At 39.5% G+C, this 26431-nt stretch overlaps 1 protein-coding gene across 5 annotated transcripts in view; it reads left to right on the forward strand.

Moving 5' to 3' along the window:
- PRKG1 (protein kinase cGMP-dependent 1) overlaps positions 1 to 26431 on the forward strand; it is a 467251-nt gene that overhangs the window by 282290 nt on the left and 158530 nt on the right. For all 5 annotated transcript variants that reach the window (XM_082764357.1, XM_082764356.1, XM_082764358.1 and 2 more), the window contains one exon: positions 20833 to 20896. In XM_082764357.1, coding sequence (XP_082620483.1) covers positions 20833 to 20896 — 64 coding nt within the window. The remainder of the gene's footprint in view (positions 1 to 20832; positions 20897 to 26431) is intronic.

Raw genomic sequence — 26431 nt, forward strand, 5'->3', positions numbered from 1 at the left:
GATCTGTAACCGTTAAGTTCTTGTTGATTTGAACAAAACAAAGAATGTGGTTCCTATCTGGGAGCTTCCAGTGAAAGTGAAACAAGGGATAAATGTAGGAGTTTCAGAGTAACGTGGAGTTCTACTCTTCAGACTTCTGCCAAAAAGTATTGATTTGTATCTGAGAGATCAAGATGAGGTTCTTTTCTCATTCTTGGGCTGACCTAAACCTGGTTCTCACGATAATGTCATAACCATGGTGGTATCAGATACTTGGGGTGGCCCATTCTTAATCTCCCCTGGTGAAGAGATACACCAGGAAAAAAAAAACAAAAAACAACAACAACAACAACAAAAACACAAAAACAGTGCAAATGTTTACTGATGCTTAGTCTGGATTTCAGGAATCTCTCACTTCCATGAGTTGTTTTTTTGGCTGTCAATTAAGATGTTTTTCCATCCACACAGAGCAGTTTCCTCAGTAAAGGCTGAGAACAGCCTACTCATCTGAGGTCTTCCAATCAAAACTACATGGTGAAGTGTGGAAACCATTCTTAAAACTTTAAGAATGGTTTTTTGAATGGCCAAAATTTCATCACTATGTTTTAATACGTATTTCTTGTGGAGGAGCAAGTACTTGGCTTTCCTGAGCAATTGTTGATGAGTTTTAATCAAAATGATCGTTTGGTTTTGGTTTTGAAATTGCGGCTTTTGTTTGATGTGTGTACTTTTTCTGAGGATCTGGTGAGAAGGCTTCTGCTCCTGGGGGTGGTTTTCTTCCCAGTTTAAAAGGTGTCAGCTTCATCTTGATGATGATATTTAAAGATAAAATCCCCCACTAGCATGAATTTGGTCAGAAAATAATTACTCAGAATTAGGGTGAGAAGAAGAAGGTGCAAAGTGATGTCAGGCTGGGGATGCAAACCACCTCTGGCAAACCTGCCTGCTGCTGGAGCGTGAACTAAAATAATTCTGCTAGGTTAAATTATTTCCAACTCTGTGTGTTTAAATAACTCTACAAAGTATCTTAGGAATAACAAGCTATCAGCACCACAACAACATGGAGCATATAACATTCTCAATACCGAACAGTGTCTGTATTTCTGGAGGCGTTTCCATTTGCATTAGGGAAGCAAAGGGGGAAAACTCATCAGCTCATACATACTTTCCTGGTGCTGCTGATCAGTGTCTCTCGGCCAGGCTCTGAAATAAAACAGAATGGAACAACTGGGGCTTGACCTCCTGGTTGCAATAACCAATACTAGTCAACTCTGGCACTGGAAGGCAGTGTGTTGGAATTCTGACCACATGTAATATTTCATTCTTACAAAAAAAACAATCCAAAGATGTATTTTAATTTCTGTTCCTCATTTTAGGAAGCATCCCAGGAATCTGGAGTGGAGTTAATGACTTGCGATGCACTTAATTGCCTGTTAATGTTACTTTGTGCTGAGCAGGCAAAAAGTGCGAGCTGAGCAGGCTACCCTGAGAGGCTTATTGCTTCTTTATCTAAAGACAGATAAAAATTAAGAGAGAAAACAAATTATTGTGATACAAGACACAGTAGCATGAGATTATGCACCAAAGAGTGCTCAAGTCAACAAATATATATATTTTTTTTCTGAATGTTATTTCTATTAACTAGCTTGAATCTTTTGATCTTAATATAAATTCAGTTGTGAAGAAAAAGCTAAACAGAGATATGAAACAGAAAGGAAAAGAGTAGAAGGTGTATATGGACATCATTTTAGAAGATAAATATATATATAGCAGCTCAGGGATGAGTTGCTGAAACTTATATATATGTTGAGGTTCTGTTCTGAGTGGGAATAGGTTTAAAATGCTAATAGTCTCTCCCCTTTGTGTCTAAATTTACGAGAAAATAGTCAACATAAATAATTTGACTTGTCTAGATATGATTATCTAACAACAATTTATCTTTTTTGGTTTTTATTTCAGGGAACTAATTCTAATTTTATGTAGGTTCTGCATTCTTACTAATATTGGTAGGAACTACATTTTTGAAATAAAGTAAATTGGACTTAGTCAAGTTTCTAATGGAACATATTTTCCTTGGTGATTTTAGAAAAGTTCAGTAAATATTGCCATTTGAGTGTTAAATGTTTTTATGTCCAGCCTGAGACTGGTCTCATTTTCCTGTATCCTTTGCACATTAGCAAATTGTAATAATCATTTTATGCATTTGTCCTCTACTTTCATGGGATATATTTTTAATGTGCAGACAGAAGGTGACGGTTTTATTGCTTTTATGAACATCAGGAATACGTTCTAAATTCGATTATATACTGTCTCTGGAAATATCACACAAGCGACTTGCCAATAAACACAACTCATAGATTACCTACCTCCTTAGTTTTTTATAATTACCAGAGTGATTTAAACTGTGGGATTTGAGTATATTATTGCTTGTGACTTCAAAAAATAAAGGTAATGTATATTGGGCAGAATAATTTAAACTTTTTACAGACAATGATAAACCTGTATAGTTATTTCTGGAAAATGATGAAAGAGTTTCTACAGCTCAAGAGAAGAGAAACTTGCAGTGTGTCCCAGCAGTTCACAGTGTGATTAGAAAAATGTATTTTGAAGTGTAGAGAAAACAAGGAATTATATACAATGAAAATGACCTCATGGAACATGCCTATAGGAATTACGTTGTTGAATTGAACTTTAGATAAAGAAAAATAAAGCTTAGGTTAAAATGCCCTCAAAGGGGCAGTAAAAATCCTTAAGTATTTAGAACTTAACTTCTTAAATATTTAGAAAATTACATCTGACATTCAGTGAATTAACATTCTGTTAAGCTGCTAGCGAGGAAGCCAAGCAGGACCAGCTGGCCAACACACAGTACAAATCATTAAGATACCATTTTTAACAAGAAAACCCAAACTGCAAAGCTTTGATAGCTTTCAAAGCAAATTGCAATATGTGTGTGCACAAACACATAGTTTTTTTAATGTTTTATGCAAGGATGGGAAAATAGAAGATATCAGTTGAAAAAAAAAAGGTGGTATTCAAAACAGCTAAATAACGTGTATACCCTTATCAGGAATAAGTAAATACAAAACAAAAAAAATTATTTTCGGAGCATAGATTAATAAAACAGTTTGTATTAGAAGAGCCCCCCTGAGGTCATCTGGTCCAAATCCCTCTTCAGAATAGTAGGTTATTTTTTCTTTCCCTTTGCATTTGCTGAATTTGCAGTTTCAGCAGGCACCGAGATTCAGAAAGCAAGTGGCTCCCAAAAACTCCCTGCCCGATGGATTAAAAGGCTGTGTCACACTGTTTTGAGGCAGTCTTCACAGGGTTTTGGATGCCAGAGGGACAGCAAAAAAGCAAGAGTCTCCTTAGCAAATAAGATAAATTACAACCTCCACAGACAGATGTATGCCACCAAATTTTTCTTAGACAAAGGAAAAAGGAAGTCTTTATTTAAAAAAATACATAACTTGAACCTTGTTTTATAGCCTCCCAAATGAAGACAACACTATCCTAAATAATGCTGCTCTGATTTGTAATTCTACTGGATCTTGCTTTTCTTCATCTGCAAGATCCCATAAATCTTACAGAATCACAGAATGGTTTGGGTTGGGAGGTACCTTAAAGATCATCTAATTCCAACCCCACTGCCATGCACAGGGACCACTCCCATGAACCAAGGCTGTCCAAAGCCCTATCCAGCCCGGCCTTGGGCATACACAGGTTCTTTGGGCAGCCTTTTCCAGTGTCTCACCACCCTTACAGTGAAGGGTTTCTTCTTAATGTCTTATCTTAATCTACCTTCTTTTAGTTTAAAGCCATTTCCCCCTTGTCGTATTCCTACACCCCCGACAAAGTGTTGCTTCACAGCTTTCCTGTAGCACCCTGTAGGTACTGGAAGGTCGCTTGTCGGGTCTCCCTGGAGCCTTCTCCATGCTGAACAACCCCATCTTTCTCAGCCCATCTTTGTAGGAGAGGTGCTCCAGCTCCTTGATTATCTTTGTCGTCCTCCTCTGGACTCATTCTAGTATTTCCATGTCCTTCTTTGGGGCCCCAGAGCTGGGTGCAGGGCTCCAGGTGGGGTCTCATGAGAGCAGAGCAGAGGGGGACAATCCCCTCCCTCACCTTGCCGCCCACACTGCTGTTGGTGCAGCTCAGGATGCGGTTGGTTTTCTGGGCTGCATGTGCACATTGCTGGCTCTTGTTTAGCTTCCTATCAACCAACACCCCCAGGTCCTTCTCCTCAGAGCTGCTTTCCATCCATTCTCTGCCCAGCCTGTGTTTATGCTTGAGATTGCCCTGACTCAGGTGCAGGACCTTGCATTTGGCCTTGTTGAATCTTATGGTGTTTGCAGAGGCCCAAGTCCCCCCAGATGGCATCCCGTCCCTTCCCTTCAACATGTTGACCACACCACTCAGCTTGGTGCCATCAGCAAACTTGATGAGGTTGCACTCCATCCCAGTGTCCATGTCACAGACAAAGATGTTAAACAGCGTCAGTCCCAATGCTCACCCCTAAGGAACACCACTCGTCACTGGTCTCCACCTGGACATTGAGCTGTCGACTGCAAATCTTTGAGTGCAACCATCCAGCCAATTCCTTTCCAACCACATGGTCCATCAATCAGATCCATGACTCTCTCATTTAGAGACAAGGATATCATGTGGGACAGTGTTAAATGTTTCACATGAGTCCAGGTAGATGGTGTCAGTTGCTCTTCCCCTATTCACCAATTCTGTAACCCCGTTGTAGAAGGCCACCAAATTTGTTGGGCATGATCTGCTCATAGTGAAGCTATGCTGGCTGTCACCAGTCACCTCCTTATTCTCCACGTGCCTTAGCAGAGTTTCCAGGAGGATCTGCTCCATAATCTTACAACAGAGGTGAGAATGACTGCCCTGTAGTTTCCCAGGTCTTCCTTCTATCCCTTTTTAAAAATGGGGCTGATGTTTCCCCTCTTCCAGTCAGTGGAAACTCAATGGACTACTTCTCAAATATGATGGAGAGAGGCTTAGTAACTACATCCACCAGTTCCCTCAGGAACCATGGATGCATAACATCAGGTCCCATGGACCTGTGCACCTTCAGGATCCTTAGATGGTCTCAAAGCTGGTCTTTTCCTACAGTGGGTGGTTCTTCATTCTTCCAGTTCCTGACTTCTGGGGCCTGGGCCATGTGGCTGGAGCTCTCACCTGTGGGAAAAAAAAAAGACATTGAGTACCTCAGCCTTTTCCATATCCCAGGAAACCAGGTCTCCTGTTTCCTTCTGGGGAGGGCCTGCAATTTTCCTAGTCTTCCTTTTATCATCGATAATATCTTTATCAACCTATAGAAGCCTTTCTTGTTGCCCTTGATGTCCCTGGCCAAATGTAATTCTAACAGGGCTTTCTTTGGCTTTCCTAAGTGTCTGTTTTCAATGTTTTATCTACTCCCATGTAAAAAATGACTCTGAATCCATATGCAGTGATAAAGTTCCCCATCTCCCCAGTGCTTTGGCTAATTACTGTAATCTCCTTTGAACTCTTCCCAGTATTTTACCCTGTTTTGCTATATGGGAACAGGACACAGTGTTTCTGGACTGCTCCAACTTGCATATAGTTTCAAGATTATCACTCTTTGGTCAGGTACTATTACTTCAACCAATGATAACAGAACTTTTTTTTTTTTGGAGGAGGAAGTTATTTAGGAGGAGCTGGCTATCTTGTTTTAACTCAATGCCTATGTGCTTTCTCTGATGCTGTGGCTGTGATCTGCATGCCTGTTTCCAAAATGAGTTACTGAATACTTAGGCTATTAATGGATTCTTTGGTAGATGTTAATCACCTGAGGGAAGTAAATCGCCTCATCTGCAAACTTGAGAAATGATCATCAATAAAATAGAAATGACAGTGAATAGGAAATGGATTTGTGGGAATTGCTTTCAACAGCTATTGCTCACTTATTTTAACCACATTTTGATACCTGTCAGTGAGTCAGATTTTAATTAAAGTGTTTCCTTCTAAAAATATATAATGCTACTTTTAATCAAGATGCCACATAGCCTTGAATAAATCAAAGTATAGTAAATCAGTAAATTTGCCTTTTTCAGCCAGAGCCATAACATTATCATGATAACCAAAAAAAATCATGACCAAAACCAAACAAACAAAAACAACCAAAAAGCTGACTGGCATAAATGATATTTTAAAAATATTTTTGATAGAGTCCTAGATTCACTGGTTCGTTAGGACAGGCTCTGCTCATAACCAGGCTCACTGGATGCTGCCATGAGCAAAAAGGGGCAGCACAGCACATCCTGTGTTACAGGGTTTCAACACTAAAAATGAGTATGCCAACTTCTTACCTTTTAGGTCTGTCTCCTCTGGTTCACTAACATAACTCGGGCTATTTTCAGCATCATGTTTCCATTCTGACTTGTTTCTGTCTACAACAGAAGTCATGTCCCACCTTTCCCATGTATTAGATCTCTATCTAATAATCACGTTATCTGAAGGAATACCCACTAAAAGATCCCCAAAACTCTAGTTTCAGTACTGTTTTTATCACTCTTTCAAAACATGCAAATGGAAAAGTTTTAAATGTTTGACCATAGTCAAAAGATCATTGCTTATCAATGATCTCAGTCCCTATCAACTCAGAAAGATTGAAATAGAATCATAAAATCATCTAGGTTGGAAAATACTTTCAAAGTCATCAAGTCCAACCATCAACCTGTCTTACTGAGTCCTGTCACTAAACAATGTCCCTTAGTGCCATGTCCACACATCTCATAAATATCTCCAGAGATGGCAACTTCACCTCTTCCCTGGGCAACCCATTTATTTCAATTCTTGGTAACCCACTCAGTGAAGAAAGTCTTCCAAATATCAAATATAAACCTCCTCTGGCACAACTTGGCCATTTCCTCACATTCTATTGTTTATTACTTGAGATAAGAGATCAGCATGCTACAATCTCCTTTGAGATAGTTGTAGAGAATGATGAGGTCTCCCCTGAGCCTCCTCTTTTCCAGACTGAACAACCCCAGTTCCCTCAGACGCTCTTTTTAAGTCTTGTTTTCTAGTCCCTTCACCAGCTTTGTTGGTCTTCTCTGCACACACTCAAGCAACTCTGAGCACAGCACTCAAGGTACAGACTGACCAGTGACATGTACAAGGGACAATCACTTCCCCAGTCCTGCTAGCCATGCTATTTCTGATACAAGCCAGGGTGCCACTGGCCTTCTTGGCCACCTGGGCACACTGCTTGCTCATGTACAGCCCTTGTGGACCAACACCCTCAGGCCCATTTCCTCTGGGCAGCTTTCCAGCCTCTCTTCTTCAGACCTGTAGCCCATTGTGGGGTTGTTAGGACCCAAGCACAGCACCTGGCACTTAGCCTTGTTGAATGCCATACAACTGGATGCAGCCATCAGTCCAGCATATCCAGATCCCTCTGCAGAGTCTTCCTAGCCTCAAGCAGATCAACACCCTCACAGAACTTAGTGTCATCTGCAAATTTACTGAGTGTGCACTTGATCACCTCATCCAGATGGTTAATAAAAATATTACACAAAACTGGCCGCAATATGAAGACCTGGGGAACACCACTTGCGACTGACCACCAACCAGATTTAAGCCCATTCATGACAATCCTTTGGGCCCAGCCATCCAGCCAGTTCTTCATCCAGTGAATTGCACATTTGTGCACGCCCTAAGCAGCCAGTTTTTCCAGGAGAATACTGTGGGAAACCATGTGAAATGCTTTATTAAAATCCAAGGAATTCACAGCCTTTCCCTCATCTATTAAGCTGTTCGTCTTACCGTAGGAGGAGATCAGGTTAGTATAGTAGTGTTCTCACTGACATTCATATTGGGGATAAAGAGGCATTTATGTAGCATGTTGATGTTTTGTAATATGTTGAATAGCAATTATTTCAACAAGCTGATAGAAGTTAGTGAAGCTTTCATGTTGCAGTGGAAAAAAATGGAAATATAAGATGTACTGGATAGAGCAAAGTTACACATCTGTTGTCATTTAAGTGGAGAAAGATAAATGGAGCTTTCAGAAAGCTACAGTGCAGCTGAACATATCCAACATGTATTGGCTCAATAACGTCCATTAAATTTCCCAAGAATTTGCCCACCAGTACGAATGGCCATTACAAGGGTCAACTGAACCATGGTCAGTCCGTGTCACTGCCTACCAAGAAGTTTCTCCCATTCTCCAAACAAGTTTGTAACTGGAGTGCATTGTAGATACACCCACGTGTCTAGATCTGTGCTCACCCTGCTTTTCATCCAACCCAAGATGTCTTTTGACTCCAGTTTGAGTCAGCTTGACATTGTGCTCCCAACAGACACTTTCAGGCACCTGGTCTTAACAGAGGTATCTTACAATAAAAAATTGGGAGCCAGTTTTAGGGTTACAGCCCCTACAGCTGGTCTTAGAGCAAATACAGAGGAAGGAATAAGTAACGACTGTTTGGCAGCAGCTGAGTAGGGTTCTACTTAACAGTTTAAATAATCTTCCTGTCATTTTTGTTTGTTTGTTTGTTTTTTTTTTTTGTTTTGTTTTGTTTTGTTTCCCATTATATTGCTTGCCTGTTTGCAATATTCCCAAGATTGTTGGGAAACAATTGAATTTTCAGACCTTATTTTGAATCTGTCAATCTTATTTGATCATTTCTTCAATACAATCCCAGCAACTTGAAAATGCTCAACATTTAATTTATTTTCAGCTGCGTTCCATTTTCAGAGAGAAAAAAAAAAAAAGTATTGAGGTTTGTTGTACATAGCAAATTTTTGACTCCCAAGATGCAAGGATTTTACTGATGGGAGAAAAAAAATCAACGACATCATAAACTCAAAGATTAAATTATTCTTCTGTTTTCTTTAATTCAATAAAAGGACTGAAACTTATACTAGAGAAAAGGAGGTATATCACTTACAGCTTTAGAGCCATTTCAGAGGTATTTGGTGTACTGGGCCTCCTAAAACCTGTGGTAGTATTATACATTTCAAACTCTACTCAGTCAAAGGTCTCTGCAACATTTATAAAGGCATTCAAAGATAACAGAGGAGTTCAACAAAAAGATGAAGAGCAACAGCAGCAGCTGTTCCACAAGTATGAATAAAAGCCATTAGAAATAAAGAATTAAGACAACCCATCTGTTAGCCTTCAAAAGTTCACAAAGGATAAATGTCCCAAATTACACCCCCAAATCAATAATGTGTGTGCCATTCTTACTGCTGTGACCAGCAAATGAGCACACTGCTGAGAGAATGACTTTTCTTAAAATAGGAAGGGATATGCTGGCAGTATATTTTTGCCTTGGGCAAATCTTGAAGTCAGTGTTCCTCTTCTGTCTCCGACTGAGTAGTAATTATTCAATGCTGCTCTGTGGTTGTGCAGGTTAGAAATTAGGAAGTGGGCTTTTTGCCCTTTGATGTGTTTAGAGACTGGCTTAGGCTGGCTAGTATATCCTGGATGTCTTGAAGTAGTTGCTGATAACACCTGGGGCTTGCACCAACACTGCTTGTCTGTAAGAATGTCTGAAATGCCTCCATCAAGCAGTCTGAGATGAATTGACATGATGCTATTCTCATATTTTCATGCAAATCTGGTTGCTTGAGATCTGTACCATGAAGAGGAATGAGCTCTTTCTGGATTCTGATTCCTTTTTCATAGTTTATTTCTCTGTGGAGGAATTAAATAAGTCAATTCCTGGAAGACTATTCTCAGTGATGATCTACTAATCAAAAGTGCTTTTGTTTGGACTTGTCTGTGTGTGAATCATCCAGAGCGCATTGATCTGGGCAGAGAAGTTCAAGATTACCCCTGAATTCTGCTGTTTTTTACTGAATCTAGCAATTGATGACACTGCCAAACACAGGGTGAGCTTATGTGGCAAGGTTTTGTTAGCAGGGGCTGCAGGAGTGGCCTCTGTGAGCAGAGCCCAGCAGCTGCCCCATATTAGAGAAGAACTAGCTCCAGCTGGCTGCAAAAGAGAACTGCTGCCAGCCAGAGCTGAGCTGTGGGCAATGCTGGTTGTGCCTCTGGGAGAACACATTGAAGAAAGGAAAAAAATGCTGTGCAACAGCAGATATGAGACAGGAGTGATAAAGTGTGAGAGAAACGTGATTGCAGATGCTAAGGTCAGTGAAGGAGGGGAGGAGATGCTCCAAGTGCTAGGGCAGAAGTTCCACTGCAGTAGTTCTTGAAGAGCAGCTGCCTGTGGAAAGCCCACTCAGGATCAGTTCGGGAAGGATGGTAGCCCATGGGAGGGACCCCATGCTGGATTAGGGGCAGGGAGTGACCATGAAGAATTGGCAGAGACACAGTGTCATGGACTGACCGCACCCCCCATTCCCTGGTCCCCTGGACTTCTGGGGAGGAAGATGTAGAAGAGGTTGGATGAGGGGTAGGTGTTTTTAGTTTGCTTTTAGTTCTCACTGTTCTAATGTGTTAGTAATAGTCAATAAATTATATTAATCTCCCTATCTTGAGTCTGTTTTAGCCCATGACAATAATTGGTGAATGATGCTGCCCTTACCTCAACCCTTGAGCCCTTTTTCATTGCATTTTTCTCTTCCTGTTCCTTTGCGGATGGGGAGTGAGGCAATGGTCTGGTGGAATTCAGCTGCTCATCAGGATGAAACCACACCACAGGGTCACCCATAGGATTGTGCTGGGCAGGATTTTCTTTTTTTTTTTTTTTTTTTTAAATCACATATAATAGATTATCTGTAGTACAAAAACTCTTCTGACGTTTCATGTAGTAATCAATAATCAATAAAAATAATAATCAATAATCAATAAAAAAAAAAAAAGAGAAGGTGTTCAGGTATTCTAATGCTTACTTTGTGAATCATGCAGGTTCAGTCAATGGCTGCATTAGGGAGTAACTTTTCCTCAGTGTTGGGTCTGTAACAGTGAACTTCAGGTCCCTTTGGTTTGATGGACACTGAAAGAAGTTGCTTGGGAGAATGAAAAATGCTTGTGATTCTGATGATCTTAAACACATTTACAGTTGTTTTTTTTTTTTTTTTTTTTTTTTTTTAATATATATATATTTATGTAATTTTGAAGGCAGAAAACTAAATCTTTTTATATGTCCTTCTAATACTGCTAGTTAAAAGGCGGTAGGCAGGAAACAGCATTAGAACAGCATAACAGCAGCAAACATTGCAAAACAGAGTCTGTGCTTTGAAAACAGTATTGTCAGTGTCTTCTTGAAAGAGATATTGTTATGACAATTTGCTGTCAAGTGCAGTAGACATCTGTTAGACACAAAATGCCTGGCTTAAATTGTTTTTGAAGATGTTGTAAATATCCAATTTGGAGAAATGTGACAAAATGGACTATGGATGCAAATATGACTTTTCACTCCTTCAAACTCTACACTGCAATGTTGTCTTCAAAATATTACTCGGTGTTTAAGGATCTATTTGAGATAGTGCAAGAGTGAGTCGAAAACATCTTTCATTTTCAAGTATTTGCATCTTGTATGAGATCATGTTTTTTGTGATGCCATTTGACTTTATTCCGTTGTCACAGTGATGAATTTGTTGTTTCAGTTGAAATTCATAATAAATCAGGCTAGACACACCAATTCAGGATTTTCCATGGAGGCTGAAGTATGAGGGTTCATTTCCCACAATATCTCCAACAGCAAGGGAAAAAAGCTGGAGAAAAACTCATTGGCAGTGAACTGTTCTGAATAGGTAATAATTCCTAGGCATTGCTAGCCATGGAGAACTTAATTTTTCCTATATTGCAAATGCAGGATCGTAGAAATAAAGAACTCGATGTATGAGAGTGTAAGGCGTATTGTGGTGGGTATTAATTTTTAATAGCCTATCTAGTAATTTCAGAGAAGATAAGTGAGTTGGAAGATATAGAATCTTTCCTTTAGGACCACAGGTATAATTTGATTTGGAAATATGAGGAAATACCAACACAACAGCAGAAGAGGAAAAAAAAAAAAAAAGCATTCTCAAAAGGTAATAGCATAGAATGGCTTGGGTTGGAAGGGACCTTAAAGGTCATGTAGTTCTAGCCCCTCTGCTATGGGCAGGGACACCTCCCACTGGATCAGGTTGCTCAAAGTCCCAATCAACCTGCCCTTGAACACTTCCAGGGATGGGGCATCCACAGCTTCTCTGTATAATCTGTTCTAGTGCCTCACCACCCTCATAGGAAAGAATTTCTTCCTAATACCTAATCTAAATCTACCCTCTTCCAGTTTAAAGCTATTAATCCTTGTCCTATCACTATACTCCCTAACAAAGAATCCCTCTCCAGCTTTCCTTTAGGCCCCCTTTATGTATTGAATGGCCTCTGCCAGGTCTCCCTGGAACCCTTTCTTCTCCAGGCTGAACAACCCCAACTCCCTCAGCTTGCCTTTGTAGGAGAGGTGCTCCAGCCTCGATCATTTTTGTGGCCTTCCTATGGACTTATTCTAAGGTGAGGTATTAGTTTTCCTCCAGCAAGGGCTGGCATGGCAGTAGCACTACTGACAATGTGAATCCTGTCTTTAATTGGGTGACCAATTGTGCATGCTTAGAATTACCAATATTATCAAAGTTGTTGTTACTGTTGAGCATTTGCTCTTTCTGAGCAACTGTCCTTTGCAAAATTAATAATCTTGAGTAAATGTATCTAAAATGGGTGAATGGGTTTATATACCTGCTAATTTTGCTCCTTTTCTCTCATCATGACAGAAACATTTTTTTTTTTTTTCTTTCACTTGTGCAATTTCCCCAGTGACTGTAAAATGAAGTAGGAGGGCTGTCTCTGATCATGAAGCCCTGTCAGGGAGAGACAGGGATTGACAGAAGCATGGAGAAAAAAAAATGGGTTCAACAAACATCAGTAATACAGTGAAATGCAGTGAAAATACTTATGGATTACAAATTTGTCTAATATATTTATGGTAGGTCATATTTATCAAGACTATACTTACAGTAGGCTATGCTTATCAGTACTATACTTATGACAGACTATGTACATATATACATATTCATAAAATGATCGATACCAAATGTATCAAACTGATCTCAAAAGAAGGGTCTAGGTGATACTGACCTCAAACAGGTTTAATTAAGAAATCGATCTCAGAAAGGACCAAACGTGAAAGGGTCTTAGAAACTCACCTGAGACATAGACCACCTTAGGAATGGACCTAGAAAGGGTAGCAAAGTGACAGATGGAAACTCACCTGGAAGTTGAAGCATGTTGCAGAGTTTAGGATTTGATACACAGCATCACAAAGTCAACGTGACATTCCATAGAAGCCTATCTGAAAACGAAAAAAAATAGTAGAGAATAAAGAACACATGCTGAACAAGAAGTTTCTCAGACAGACAAGCTCCATATTGGGTAAAAATCTGGCCCATATTATATTATTGAGACATACGAGAGCGTAGAACAGTGTCACTTCAGATAACCAATAGGTGAGAAATCCAGTACAGGATAGTGTTTCTTATTTTCCTTCATTTTCTTGAAAAACAACAACAACAAAAGTTTCCTACCTCAATTCCCACTTCCTCGGGTGCTAAGTTGTTTCTCGGTTTCTTGCTTTGTCTTGATTGGCAGTATCTTCGGGACATCTCTGGTTCTCAGGTGTCCAGCTGCACGCCAAGGATGCCCCTGCTTCCCAGGCCTGCATTTCCCAGGCTAGCTGCCATTTTCTCCTGCCAGGGCTGAGCAGCCATTTTGTGTTGCTGCTTTCCCCTTACAGTCCCATTACCCCTGTCACTGCTCCCATCACCAAGTAATTCTCTGAGAGAAAATGCTTACTACAAATGCCCTTAAGGAGTTTATTTACCAGAATAAGCTCTATGTTATGAGTGGCAGGGCTTTAAAACTGTAGCGACAATATTTTCATTTAGAGATGAACAATCGTAAATGATTTTAATGCCTTTGTAGCTTGAGCACAGCAGATAAGTCATCTGTAGCAATTGTAGAACAAATGTATTTAGTCTTTCTAAAAGTTGTGTTATTTGCACCAATTTCAAGGCCAGACATAAGTGTAATTAATGCAAGTGTGAGTGAATGTCGTTCTTCATTTCTCTTTCTTTTTTCCCCTCTAATATTCTTTAAGCTAAGCAAAAAGTGCAGGAAATTGCTTCAGGAAAGCTACCCTTGACTTACCAATTACATTTAAAATAGGAAAATACTGAGTTTCTAGAGAAGTGAACACACTTTCTGAACTTATTTTCTGTCTCTTCTTTTCCATTCCATGTGATGGGTATTACGTGTAAAGAAATAGGTTATCCTCCAAATAGTAATTCTTTTCTGATGGGAAAGAGAAATTGTATCTGGATGCAACAGTTTGCAGATACATAATGAATATGCTACTGTTTCACTTGGTGCCTTGGCCTGTATCACAAAAGCATTTCACAGCTGTGTGGGGTTCAGGCACATGCTAACAGTTCTTCTCACTTGTCAAAGGAGACTTCCTTTACTACCACCTCCTCCAAAGCATTGTATTTTCTCCAAAAGGCTGATACACCATCCGGTCACCAGGTAATCTCAGTGCTTGGACATTGCCAGGCACTTCTGACACCCAGTAATCCACATGGCATTCTCGAGTGCCGCAGGGAGATGGTTTTGTTCGTGATCTGAAACCCGGCTTGCAACTTGGTTACCAGGATGGAAATAGATTTTTAAAGTACTGGAAGAAGAAAAGCACCTTGCAAAACATAAAGCCAAGCCTTTCTTTGTACTTCTGTTCTCTGTCTTCCTAGCTCAGGTTAGGATTTATTCCGTTATCAGCCATTTTTTTTGGTTTGTTGTTCCATATGTTTTGTTCCATATTGTTTTTTTTGTTGTTGTTCCATATGGATGTACTGGCACGTGTGAAAGGGACAGAATCTGTCCCATAAGATATGTGTGGTATGGGAGCAATATAGTTTTTGCAAAAGCAGTGTCAGCATTCACTCATTCTCTCTCTCTCTCTCTCTAGATATAGATATAGATATATCTCTCTATATATATTATATATATATTCATTCTGAAATTGTCTTCTATAAGATCCCCTTTGAAACAGTAGCAGCCAGATCTCTCAGGACAGATGTCAAAATGGGGAAGGTAATTTCCCCTTTGTGCCGTGGGGCTATATAGGGTTGTCTGATGCAATATGTCCCAGTCTAAGAAGGCAAAGAAAAGACAACATAATGATGTCACAGTGAATTTTTGGAAGTATTCATGAATAAGGCTGGAAACTTGTTTCTTAGTTCTTTTGGTAAGACCAGATCCTGGCAGAACTAGTGTTCATATCTGACACAATGACACAATGGGTGGCTGCCTGTTACAGAGCATTCTCAGGCTGAGTTGATCAAAACATAGTTTATGTGAGCATCATAAATCAAGAGACAGCATCTGCCAGGTAAGTTTTATCCTTGGTTCTTTCAGAGAGGAGAGACTGTGCTCTAGGGGCATTCCAAATCTGGTAAAGCAAGAGCAAAAGTTTTAGCATTTTTCAACCTTCATTCCACTCGGCTGTAAAAAAAAAAAAAAAAAAATCAGCGAAAACAGACTTCATTTCCTGTTACTGATATATTTTTGACTTTTAAACTGTGCTTACCCTAACTGGCCCAAGGAAGAAAACATTGACAACAGGACAACAATTGCATTTATTACCGTGCCAACCAATAATAAAAGATAAAGGTTTTGTTTCTTGGTTAACCCTCATGGACTGTCTGTTCCTGTCTGCAAAGCTAGATGAACACTTTTAATGAACACCCTTTAAAAGTTAAGGAAACGCATCTTGAAGTGTATTTAGAAAGTGAATAGCTGCTTTTGTGTTGGGCTGAATACAGAAGACATCTAAGGACTCTGCATTGTTTTCATGCATGTCAGAAGACAGATGTGCTGTCTGCAAGCTGGCATCTGTGCTGCTAAGTGTTTTTTAAGGTAAAATCAGCCCCTTGGGTTATAGCCAGGAATATTTGGAAGCCCTTGCTGGTTTTATACAGGGGTAGTCCCATGGGATGAATCAAAAGTTAATGCAGTCACCTACATCACGCGCTTTCCTGCAGATCATGGTTGTTACCAATGGGATGTTGCTTCCATCTAAAAGTCAATGACTGCAGATCACTATGAATCAAAACCTCACCTTTCACACCTCCTTCTGCTCCCTTCCGATCAGGCACATCTTTGCTTTTTTATTTGGATGGAGATTCTACATGGACACTTTTGCACAGCTGTTTTTGCCAATTTTGGCATCCTTTCTTTAACATTTGAGCTCCCTGTGAAAGCGTTAGCTTCTAGAGCCAACAGGAAAAGCTGTTCTGCAGTTCCTACTGACAGCAAGCAATTCCCCACAATGCCCTCACAAGGTGTATGGATTGTCATCAAGTACACAGTAGTAAACATAGTACAATAGCAAAAATAGTACAAAATAGTTCCATAGCTGAATGGCATGGAATATAGCTAACAAAAAGCCACCTCTTCTTGCCAGCCTGACCAGCTCCACAGGTGCAGCTAGTTCAGTTCTGTGTTTCGTGGTCAAAGGAAAAATCTAACAAGGTTTGGGACAGAAAATGATAGTGTTGTGGTGTTTGTGGGTTAATGTAAAAACATGACGTTTATTGCTGTTTGCTGTAAAATTCAATTTTCTTATGCAGACTTGAACCATGAAGCCACTAACCAGGCAGAAAACACTGGTTAGGGATCTGTTTTTCCTTTCCTCATCGTGTGCTCTTAAGCAGCTTTGTAGGATGGCCTGGTGGTCACTCTTCAGGTGGGTTTTGGACTGTACTTTTGCAGACAGGTCATATAAAACAGGCATAAATAACAGAAATATTGTTGAGCACCCGTATCACAATAGAAAACTTAGAGGAGCAGGGGGAGACTACAGGTGAGCAGAATTTCAGTTGTGAAAGCCTCTCTGTTCCATATAGAGCCTTATCTTATGTCATTAATTACAGTCCACAGGTGGGGTTTCTGTGCGTTTGTTTTTTGTTTTTGTTTTTTTTTTAACTGATCAGTGTTACAGGCATTAAGTGTTGCAGTGTTGTTCACAAGTCAGCTGTTTGTTTCACAGGGGAATTTGTAGTAGAGTTGGAGCTGCTTCTGCAATTAATCACCATTTTTTTCACAAAATAGATTTAAAGGATTAGGCAGCAGAGAAAACCCTGGTCACCCTCTCTCTGTCCTAGGAATGAGCAATCAAGATATTCACCCACGATGAACAAGAGGTGTGTTCGTTCACACTTCTGCCTGGGTGGGTCTGAATGCAGATCTTTCCCCTTCCAGTCAGCTGCACAATAAATTATTCAGTGTAGGTAGAGAAATTGCTGCTCAATGTTTGGAATAAGAGACAGCTGGAGGGAGCCCCCAGGACTGGATCATCAGACTTGTGGGAAACACCACTTAGAAGGAAAGGCTAAATAAGTTGTTAGTGTTAGTCTACAAAAGGTGATGTTCCTTGTCTGTGTGCGTGGTGGTTATGGAGGGAAGTAGAATAAACTCCTTCACGTGGATTGCGGGTAAGATGAAGTGCCCTGTGCTGAGAGATATGAGCATTAGATACCAAAATGTTTTTCTAGCTGTAGCAATTGTTATCTAGAATGGATTACATTGATGTTTTAAAGCCTTCGTTACTGAAGGTTTTTAAGGACTGGGGAGAAAAGAACTTGTCAGAGAAAGTCTGCATTTATGTAGTCCTGTTTTTTTTGTTTTGTTTTGTTTTTGTTTTTTTTTTGTTTTTTTTTAGACTTGTGCACAGCGTAAATGATTTCATGATGAGATAGAGCCTTGTTTGCTGTGACTTCTTCCATCATAAATAATGAATACATCTGAATTGAAATGCTAAATTATCTGGTTTGCGTGTTTTCAGATTTCAGTTTCACAAAATAGTAGAAAACAGAATCTAACTGTTCTTACCTGTAGGGCTGCAAAATCTTCAAAGATTTCTTTATTTGGTGCCTTCTGCTCCTGTTTGTCTTCCCAGTGTATGTTTTCCAACGTGCAGCAATTTGCTGCTCAGATGCTTTCCACAAAGCTCTCCCTTTAGAGTCGAGGCTCCATTTTCATGTGAATGCAGTTACCTGCGTGAAATAGTCTCCAAAATATTGATCTTCATATGCAAATCTTCATAGAGCAGGCAAGTAAGGATCTATTTTAAGACTGTTTAATCTTGTTATGGAGTGTGTGTGCGTGTGTTTACATATATTTGATCTGGAGAATTAAACCAAGTATTCAGTACTGTTGCACACTAGAGTGTGTTTTCAAATCTTGTTTTTATCATTGCTATCATCAATTCTGTTCACAGAAATTTATAACACTTTTTTTAACAGGTCGATGAATGTTTTCCCTCTGCTTTTTCAAAAGACATTTGTTCAGTACAGGTGGTCTTTCTGTTTTTACTTATTTGTTTTGGGGTAAGCAGCTCTATTTATTTATCTTTTTTTTTTTTTTTTTTTTTTTTTGGTATTGAAGTGATGAGCAGTCTTGAGTCTTGTAAGACTTCTTAACTTCTTATGATGAAACCCCAGTACAATTTGGCTGTACTGCTACCTCTAGCTGTTGAGAAGGATACTACATCTGTGATGTGCCTTAGTTGGAGCTTGTTGTGTCAACAAGCTGACTTTCTCTATTGCTGTTTTTAAGTTATAAGCATTTCTCCTAGGCAATTTTCTTTGTTTATTTAATATCACAGGTTTTTGATAATAAAATTAACAATTCATTCAGAGGTTACCTGCTATTCCCATGCTTCTCCTGTGCTTGGCCTATAATGAATGTGTTCTGCTACCCTCATGTGGGTTGCACAGACTCACAGGACATAATTAGCAAAATATATAAATGAAAATACTGCAGTGAATTGTCCCCCCTTTCAGGAGTGTTGTGGTGCAGCCACAGCAGAACTTGTCTAGATGTCTGGGAGTGTTACCTTCTTCCACTAGTTAATTCTTCGTGTCGGAACATAAGTGTTGGTGTCGTGAGCTTTCATCTTATGCTCAGACCCAGACACCGTATAACTCCTTTTTGTTTGTTTTGTGTTCACGTTGCATTGTGGAGCCAGGTATTGTCATTGAAAAGGAGTGCTTCCTAAGCAGAAAAAAGCTGAGAGCCAGAACAATCACAGTTTTTTGCACATAGCTGGCTGGTTCTGTCCTGTTACTAAATTACATGTTCAGTTAAAGTTACATTTATTTATTTATTTATTTATTTAAAGAGAAATAGAATATTTAGAAGTCCTTCTTAATTCCATTACAGAGTAGAATATGTTTAAGTTAATAAAAGCAAATTCTGCTTTAACTGTGCTCACAAATTAAGTTCACTGGGCACTTCATGAAACAGGAAAGCTTGGCCTCAGGCACAATACTACTTGCTAGCATGTTCTCTGTGAGATCTTCAGTCCTCCCTTTGTTTTTTTGTGGCTGGGTTTTCTCCGGGTGCACTACCAGTCATCAAATTCTGTATTCAGAAACTGTTCCAGGCTCCTGAAACCTAAGCAGTCTAATTGCCCCACAGTCAAATGACAGGCGACTTGTTCTCCAGCAGGTTCTGGGTTGCAAAAACCTAGTGGGTTTGGGGCTTTAGCTCTACAAATCATGGCAAATAACTTGTACGTGATCAAAAATAACATGTGAAAACTCACGTGAAAGGTAAAATCTGATTTATTTAGGGTTATATTTGCCTCTCTGTAAGAAACTCCCCCCAGCAGTTGGCTCCCTCCTAGCTTTGCACCTGATCATCAGTGTTCCTGAAACTGAAGCAACACACGGGGGATCTAAATTTAATATCAGCAGCATAAGATTATGTTTATGCCTTGTAATGGAGCATGATAAAGCAAATCCTGAGCAAGCTGTTCTTGGAAATAGGCTCAAAAGAGCTGTATCAGCTCAGTGCTATGTTTGAGCTAATAGTTCATGTTGCATTGCTGATTAGACTGCCGAAGACAAGCATTTTTAATTAAAGCAGGTACAGCACTGCCTTCCTGCCTCTGAAACAAACATTGTGCCCATGTGTTTTGTTTGGTGTCACATGGGAATGCTGGTGAACATTGAGCTTCTATGGAAAATGGCAAATGAGAGAGCAAGGGGTCGCAGTGTGGCTGGGACCTCTGGGTCAAGACTGTAAGATCATGGAGATGCACCCTGACCTCAGATAAGGTCGGGGTACTTGCAGGAGATTTGAAGACAGCTTCATATCCCTCATCCTCCCCCAGACAGAATTAAAATTCTGTGGACTATGGGTGCACCGCTCCCATCTTGACCAGCAAGTCCATGCAGGTGTGGGAGACCTTTGGCAAGGGAAATACTACCAAAAAAAAAGTGGAAAAGTTGGTGTTTTGGCAAAAGAAAACAAACAAACCTTGGATGTAAAGCTCTACCATGAGGTACTCAATAATTATAACAGCTGTTTGATTCAGGTTTGTTACAGTTCCCTTACCCTTATTCTGTGTTTATGTCTGTATGTAGTTTCACTCAGTCTTTTATGTATCGTTGGTTAGAAATGATCTCTTTTGTTTTTGTTGTTTGTTTGTTTGTTTGTATTTCTGGTGTAATGGAGCTCAAGCAGGAAACTTTAGTACAGTCGTGTATGTGACTGAACAGGTTTGCCGCACAGATTCATTCCAGTAAATCCGTAATTTATTCATAGTTGATTACTAGATTTACAAGTGGTTCTCCAGATGTTTACTGCAAGTAGTCTCCCATTGTAGCAAGTGAACACTTAAAAATACCTCTTGGCTGGAAGGCAAAGATTGGTTTCCCATTATATATACTGATCTTCTGGTGAACACTTGTTCAGCCCCAAATGATGAGGGCTAAATATGTGTGAATGTTATGTAAGAACTACAGCTGGGTTTAAGAAATACACAGCAGTATCCATTAATCGAAGTTTCTCTTGTATTGCAGTGTTCCCACATTCCAGAGCCTTCCTGAGGAGATACTTAGTAAGCTTGCAGATGTCCTTGAAGAGGTAAGTGCTTTTAATTTTGAGAGCTAATGAGTTCAGAGTTCGTGAGCCTTCTGGGAGCAATATCGAGGCTCTTTTCCGAAAGAACAGCTTCACAATTTTGCTCCCAATTACGGTTGACTGCTCCAGCATGTCAAGACGATGAGAAGAGTTATGTGAAAAATGAATCCATTTCTGAACAGGGCTTACATGTCTTTAATTGGATTTCTGTCCAACTGGGGATTGAAGAAGTAGTTCCTGTGTTGTGCAGAGGGGAAACCTTCTGTCCTGGGTCAGTGGTGGAGAAGGGGGTACGTGGAAATGGCAGTTCCTTTCAAATGTAATGGGGAACTTATGGTAGAGGGCCAAATCATGCCTTAAAGTAAATATTACGGGAAAATCTGCTCTCAGGGTAATTACAGAAGAGATGGGTAAATATAAAATATGTCAAGATATCTGATTGTCCACAGTTGTGTCTTGCCTACCTGGCTTTAACTGTTATTTCATTATTTTCAGGCTTTTAATTAAAAAAAAAAAAAAAAAAAGCCAAACAAAAAACCTTGCCCTGTAAGCAAGTATGTAAAATGGGTGCAAAATAAAATGGGTGCAAAATATGAGTTGCATTGCAAGCAGTTTGTCCGTGTAGTTTATTTACATAGTGTTATATTCTGCACCTGAAGAATTGCGTGTTATTAAATACTACAGAAACTGTTAAAACCTTTCAAAATGTAGCCTTTCGTGATTTAACTGCAGGAAAATTGTGTACAGAAGTATTTTATTTCATTCCTTGTTAGTTGTTGGGTTTTTTTTCTGTTTTGTTTGTTTGTTTGTTTTTCTTATTAAAAATAAGAGGTCAAGATACAGTCCTAATAACTGTTTATAAGAAAATGTTTCTCTGTAGTAAGTACCACCTCTGCCACTGATTTTAAGCAATGAAGCTGCTGACATTTCAGTTGATTTTCAGAGCATTGATATGACATTGTTATTTCCTTGACTACTTCATATACAAATAAATTCACATGTCTGTCATGCAGAGTAATTGCATATTCATAGATAAGCTTTATTTCCTTTACTGCCAGAGAAGTCTTCAGATTTAGAGAGCTGTATTAACTCAATATGCTATGAATTAAATTTGCCTCTCCAAACCACATGCCTAACCAGAAACAGGTATTTTAATTTGCTTGCATCACATAACCAATGTTAAGTTCCTTGTCAAGAGTTAAGAAAAAGCTTCAAGGGAGAGTGGGTGCGGGGGAGGCCAATCAGAACAAATATCAATGAAGAAATTAGGCATGAAAGCAATAATTATCTGTAGGTTGTCTTAACACTGCGCTTGTGGATTTTAAACTTGCAATGCTACCAAGGTAATTGTCTGCAATCTTCTTTTCCTTGTTTTTTTGAGAGAACTAGTATCAAAAAGAAGCTAAAGCCCAGAAGTGACTGGAAAAATGGAGAGGAGGCAAGCTGTATAGTGATAAAATCATGCTACTACAATGCTATGAGAGCATTGCTGCTTTTGTAGGTTTTTTGTTTTTCTGTTTTTGTTTTTTTTTTTCTTACCAGGAGCTGCATGAGGACAACTAAGCTTAGGGTGGCTGCTCCAACTACATTATGAAGATCATTCGCACTCTGTACTGGGTGACTGCTGGATATGACTCCCAAAACAAATTAATTCCAGTTTCTGACTTGGATTTGTCCTTGTTACTCTGTTTTTTCTTTGACTTAACATCATATTTTAACTATAAAATCCCCGTACTGTCATAATGTGCATCTTGTTTAACAGTACCCAACATATTGAAACTAGGCAGCAATAACTTTTTTTTATCCTTTCTGTTGCTGTAACAAGTGTTGAATAAAAGTGACTCATTTGGCACAGTTTGAGGCAGGGAAAAATCTCTTTCTTAATGTCAAGATTTCATGCAGTTTTTCTTTGATACACTTCTGTGAATAATACAACACTTCTGTCCTACATTCTTTAAATAATTTCTAAAAAGTGTTAACTAAAACCCAGAAGCAAAAAAAAAAAAAAAGCTGTTTTAATTGGCCATTATCAAAATCAAACCAGAGAGTGGTGTTAAAAAGATGGTAGGAAAGAAGGTCAATATTTGATAACATAATTTCATTTCTGGAATTGATGGAAATACCAAAACAAGTTTCTTCACAAAGATAACTTGAATGAGAATTAACAGAACACGAGGGAATTTCCTTTTCTCTTGCAGTGGGTTCTAACTTGGGTATGATCACTCACATCACTGTGATTGCTCGTGATTTATACATGTGTGAGATTCAAAGCATGATTACGGAGTTCAACTTTAGCAAATCCTAACCTGAGCAACCCGTGTTTTTTTTTTTTTGTGTGTGTTTTTTTTGTTTTGTTTTGTTTTTCTGTTGTTCATGTGAAATAGGTTTCTAAGGCCATAATTGACCCCACTTCCAGACCTTGTTCTGGGGCTGTCAGTTTCTCTGGATCCAGATGGCCACAGTCAGCACCTGTCTGACCGTGGCTTTAGGTTACACCTACAGCCCCGGGGAGGATCTGGGCATCACAACAAAACCCTGGCACACTGCTGCAAGTGCCCAAAGCCTGCCTCTGTCTCCTTCTTTTCCACTCTTCATTATATTAATATCCCTTCACATGACACTGCTGCTTGTTAATGGTCAGCTATACGTTACCTAATTAACAAGTCTCAAAATGTCCAGTAACCCCTGCAGCATGTTTCATTGTGGAAAGCTGAGCAGCTCTTTCAGTGCAGAGGTTGATTTAGTTTGGTTTTAATGCCATCTCTGTTGGAACAGCTCTGCCTGGCCTATGATTTTATTGCGTTGTTTATCCTTGTGCTTGCCAACATAATGCACGAGTCAACGACTAATATGTTTTTGCAGCTCAAAACTGGATGCTTATTTTATTTGGTCTGTGGTAGTCTTAAGGAGGTGTTTAGGCAATCACTCTGTCTTTTGCCTGTAGGACAGTCCCCTTGAATCACTTGTAATTGCTTGCCTGAAACAAGTTTGCATGGGAGGAAGCATCAGTGATGCAAAGTTCCTAGGAGATTGATACAAATTACTGGGTAGGTAGAGAAGAAAGATTTAAATTACTGGGGTGTTGAGTCAACACAAGTGCGCTTGTTTGGGGTCAGTTCAGCCTCTAACCGAATTACTGGCAGGGGAAGCTGTTTGGGAGAAGTGAGAAAGCAAGGGTTAATAGTGTTCATACTGTGCAGGGGATGAAGGACACAAATTTGTCAGTAATTCTGCAGAACAACTTTTTTGGAAGGGCTTAACTGTCTTTGCTGGTTACCAGGATATGAGAGGTAACATGTAGCCCTAGTGTCCAGGAAAAGTTTAATATTGATGCTTTTAGTATTATCCCCTATGTTTTCCTTACGTTTCTTCGTTAGTGCCTCCTTTTTCATATTTTAGTTCTGTTGGAAAAAAAACAGTTTTTGACCTCTCTCCAGTGCCTTAAACATCATTCCCTGGGTTGCTTCTTCGTATTAAAATAAAAAAAATCTGTTGCTCCATAACATTTGTCTCTGGTACTGCATATTCACAGCCCTGCTACTTAACAGTGTTGAGCTGATGGCAAGTTTCATTGTTCATTTTGTAAGGAAAACCGTCATGTTTGTTTAAATATTGATGTATTAATGTAGTTAGAAAAGAACAGTTGCTCGGATGCAGCTTTTTCATTACCCATGATTGCTGTGTTTCTCAGGTGTATAAATACCTGAATCAGTTGCATAAATATCCTTGCCCTGGTTGAACACGTCACCTTTGGAATACAGTTTTTAAAACTGTAATGTGTCTTCTTGCACATTATTCAGAGTTTTCATGAATAAAAACTACAGTTGTATTGGATGGTAGAGGGAAACTTATTTGCAAATTAAAATATTTATGGTAGGTGATTAAATCTGTTATAAACCCAAAATCTCTTTGAATAGGTAAAAGCCTCGTCTTTCTTTTCTCACTTTTTGAAGGCTTTGAAACAATTTATGTTTCTTTTCTAAATAGAGACACAGTGATTCTTCTCAGATAACAGTGCCTGATGAAATACTTTAATATTTATCAGTTATATATTGGGGAGAAAATGAACATATCGTTGTTAGTAAACAGTTCCTTCCTAAGGATATGTTTTCTTAGCGCTCTGCAGGCAGCCTATAACAGAAAGGAGTGAGTTACCAGTTGTAGGAAACTAAAATGTGTTCAAACACCCATAGAATGAACTTAATGCAAGTGAGGTTCTGTGTTGGGTCCTGTCCTGTCCCCCAGCCTCCGAACTCCAAGGCGCTGTGGAGATGTAGGTGCCTGGGTGTGTTTTGTGGGAAATGTGGGAGGAGAGGGAAGAGCTCCTTCCCCAACTTCAGGTCTCATATCTCTCACCTCTTTTTCTCGTGGGAGCAGCAAAACTCTAATTGTAAGGAAAAGGTGTTTGAAAAAGCCCTGTGCGTCACGGCAATGATAATATTACGTGGGCAGTATGCATCCAGTGCTGTACCCAGCGATTATTTGGAAGGTACCAAAGTTGCTCTTATATTTATTTACAGATTAGCTCCATTCATTAAATAAAATTCTTAAGAATGGAAGACAGTGATTCTTTAAGAAATGGATCAGATTGCCAGGAACTATTGCACTATCAGCACGAGAGAGAAAAGTTGATTTATGATTTTAGAGAAGAGGGGGAAAGAAGAAAGCACTGAATCCTAGAATATCCACATTCTGGTATAATCTAGTGGTACGTTATTCCTCACGTAAATGTATAGGCTCTCTGCAAAGCGGACAGAGATTGGATACTGAGAAAAGGGAACTTGCAGGCAGGGAGAAGGACAGCTGACCTAGAGAGGTGTCTGTGGCATGTCGGGCTGGGGGAAGAAAAGTTGGTCCAGTGTCTTTGTTCTCATTAGGCCAAGGATAAGGATGAACTCGAAGTGGGCGTGGACATTCAGAAAATCTGGGCTCTGCCATCTGCCTTGGGGCAAAAAAAAATGTGAACCAACCTCAAGATGGAAATGAAATCTTTCTTGTAGCCTGTTTCCTCTTTCAAGTATATCCTCTGTGTCATTCAAATGTAAAGCTTATATCCTTGGAAGACTTGTATCTAAAATCAGGATTACAGCTAACAATACTTATAATTAAGGTTGCTTGACCTTGTCTCTTCTGAAGCCATTTCCAGTAGCTTATGATTTTGATGACTTATCCATTTGATCTAAAATTATTCATTGCAGCTGCTAGCCTACAGGTGATTTTTCTAATTTTTTTCCTAAGTTAAAACACTAATCCTATTTCAAAGAGTGAGATTGCTTTGCCTGTATGTCAAGGATGGCCTTGTTATCTGCCTGAATATCTGTACTGGCTCTGAGTCACATATTGCTTTCAAGGTAGGGGAAAGGGCCAAGAGTGCATAGAGCCTGGAGAAATTATTTTATGACTTCAAAGTTTGTAGTTAGAAACGCACAGAAAGGGGCTGAAATAAGGTTTCACTGGTGTTTCTGACTGGAGCTTTCTTAATCCTGTGTTCTTGATGCTCCGTTGCTCTTTCAGGTTTAGCGTGCTAATCCCCCTCAG

The sequence above is a fragment of the Aythya marila genome, assembly GCF_965140915.1.
Source record: "Aythya marila genome assembly, chromosome: 7".
Lineage (NCBI taxonomy): Eukaryota > Metazoa > Chordata > Aves > Anseriformes > Anatidae > Aythya > Aythya marila.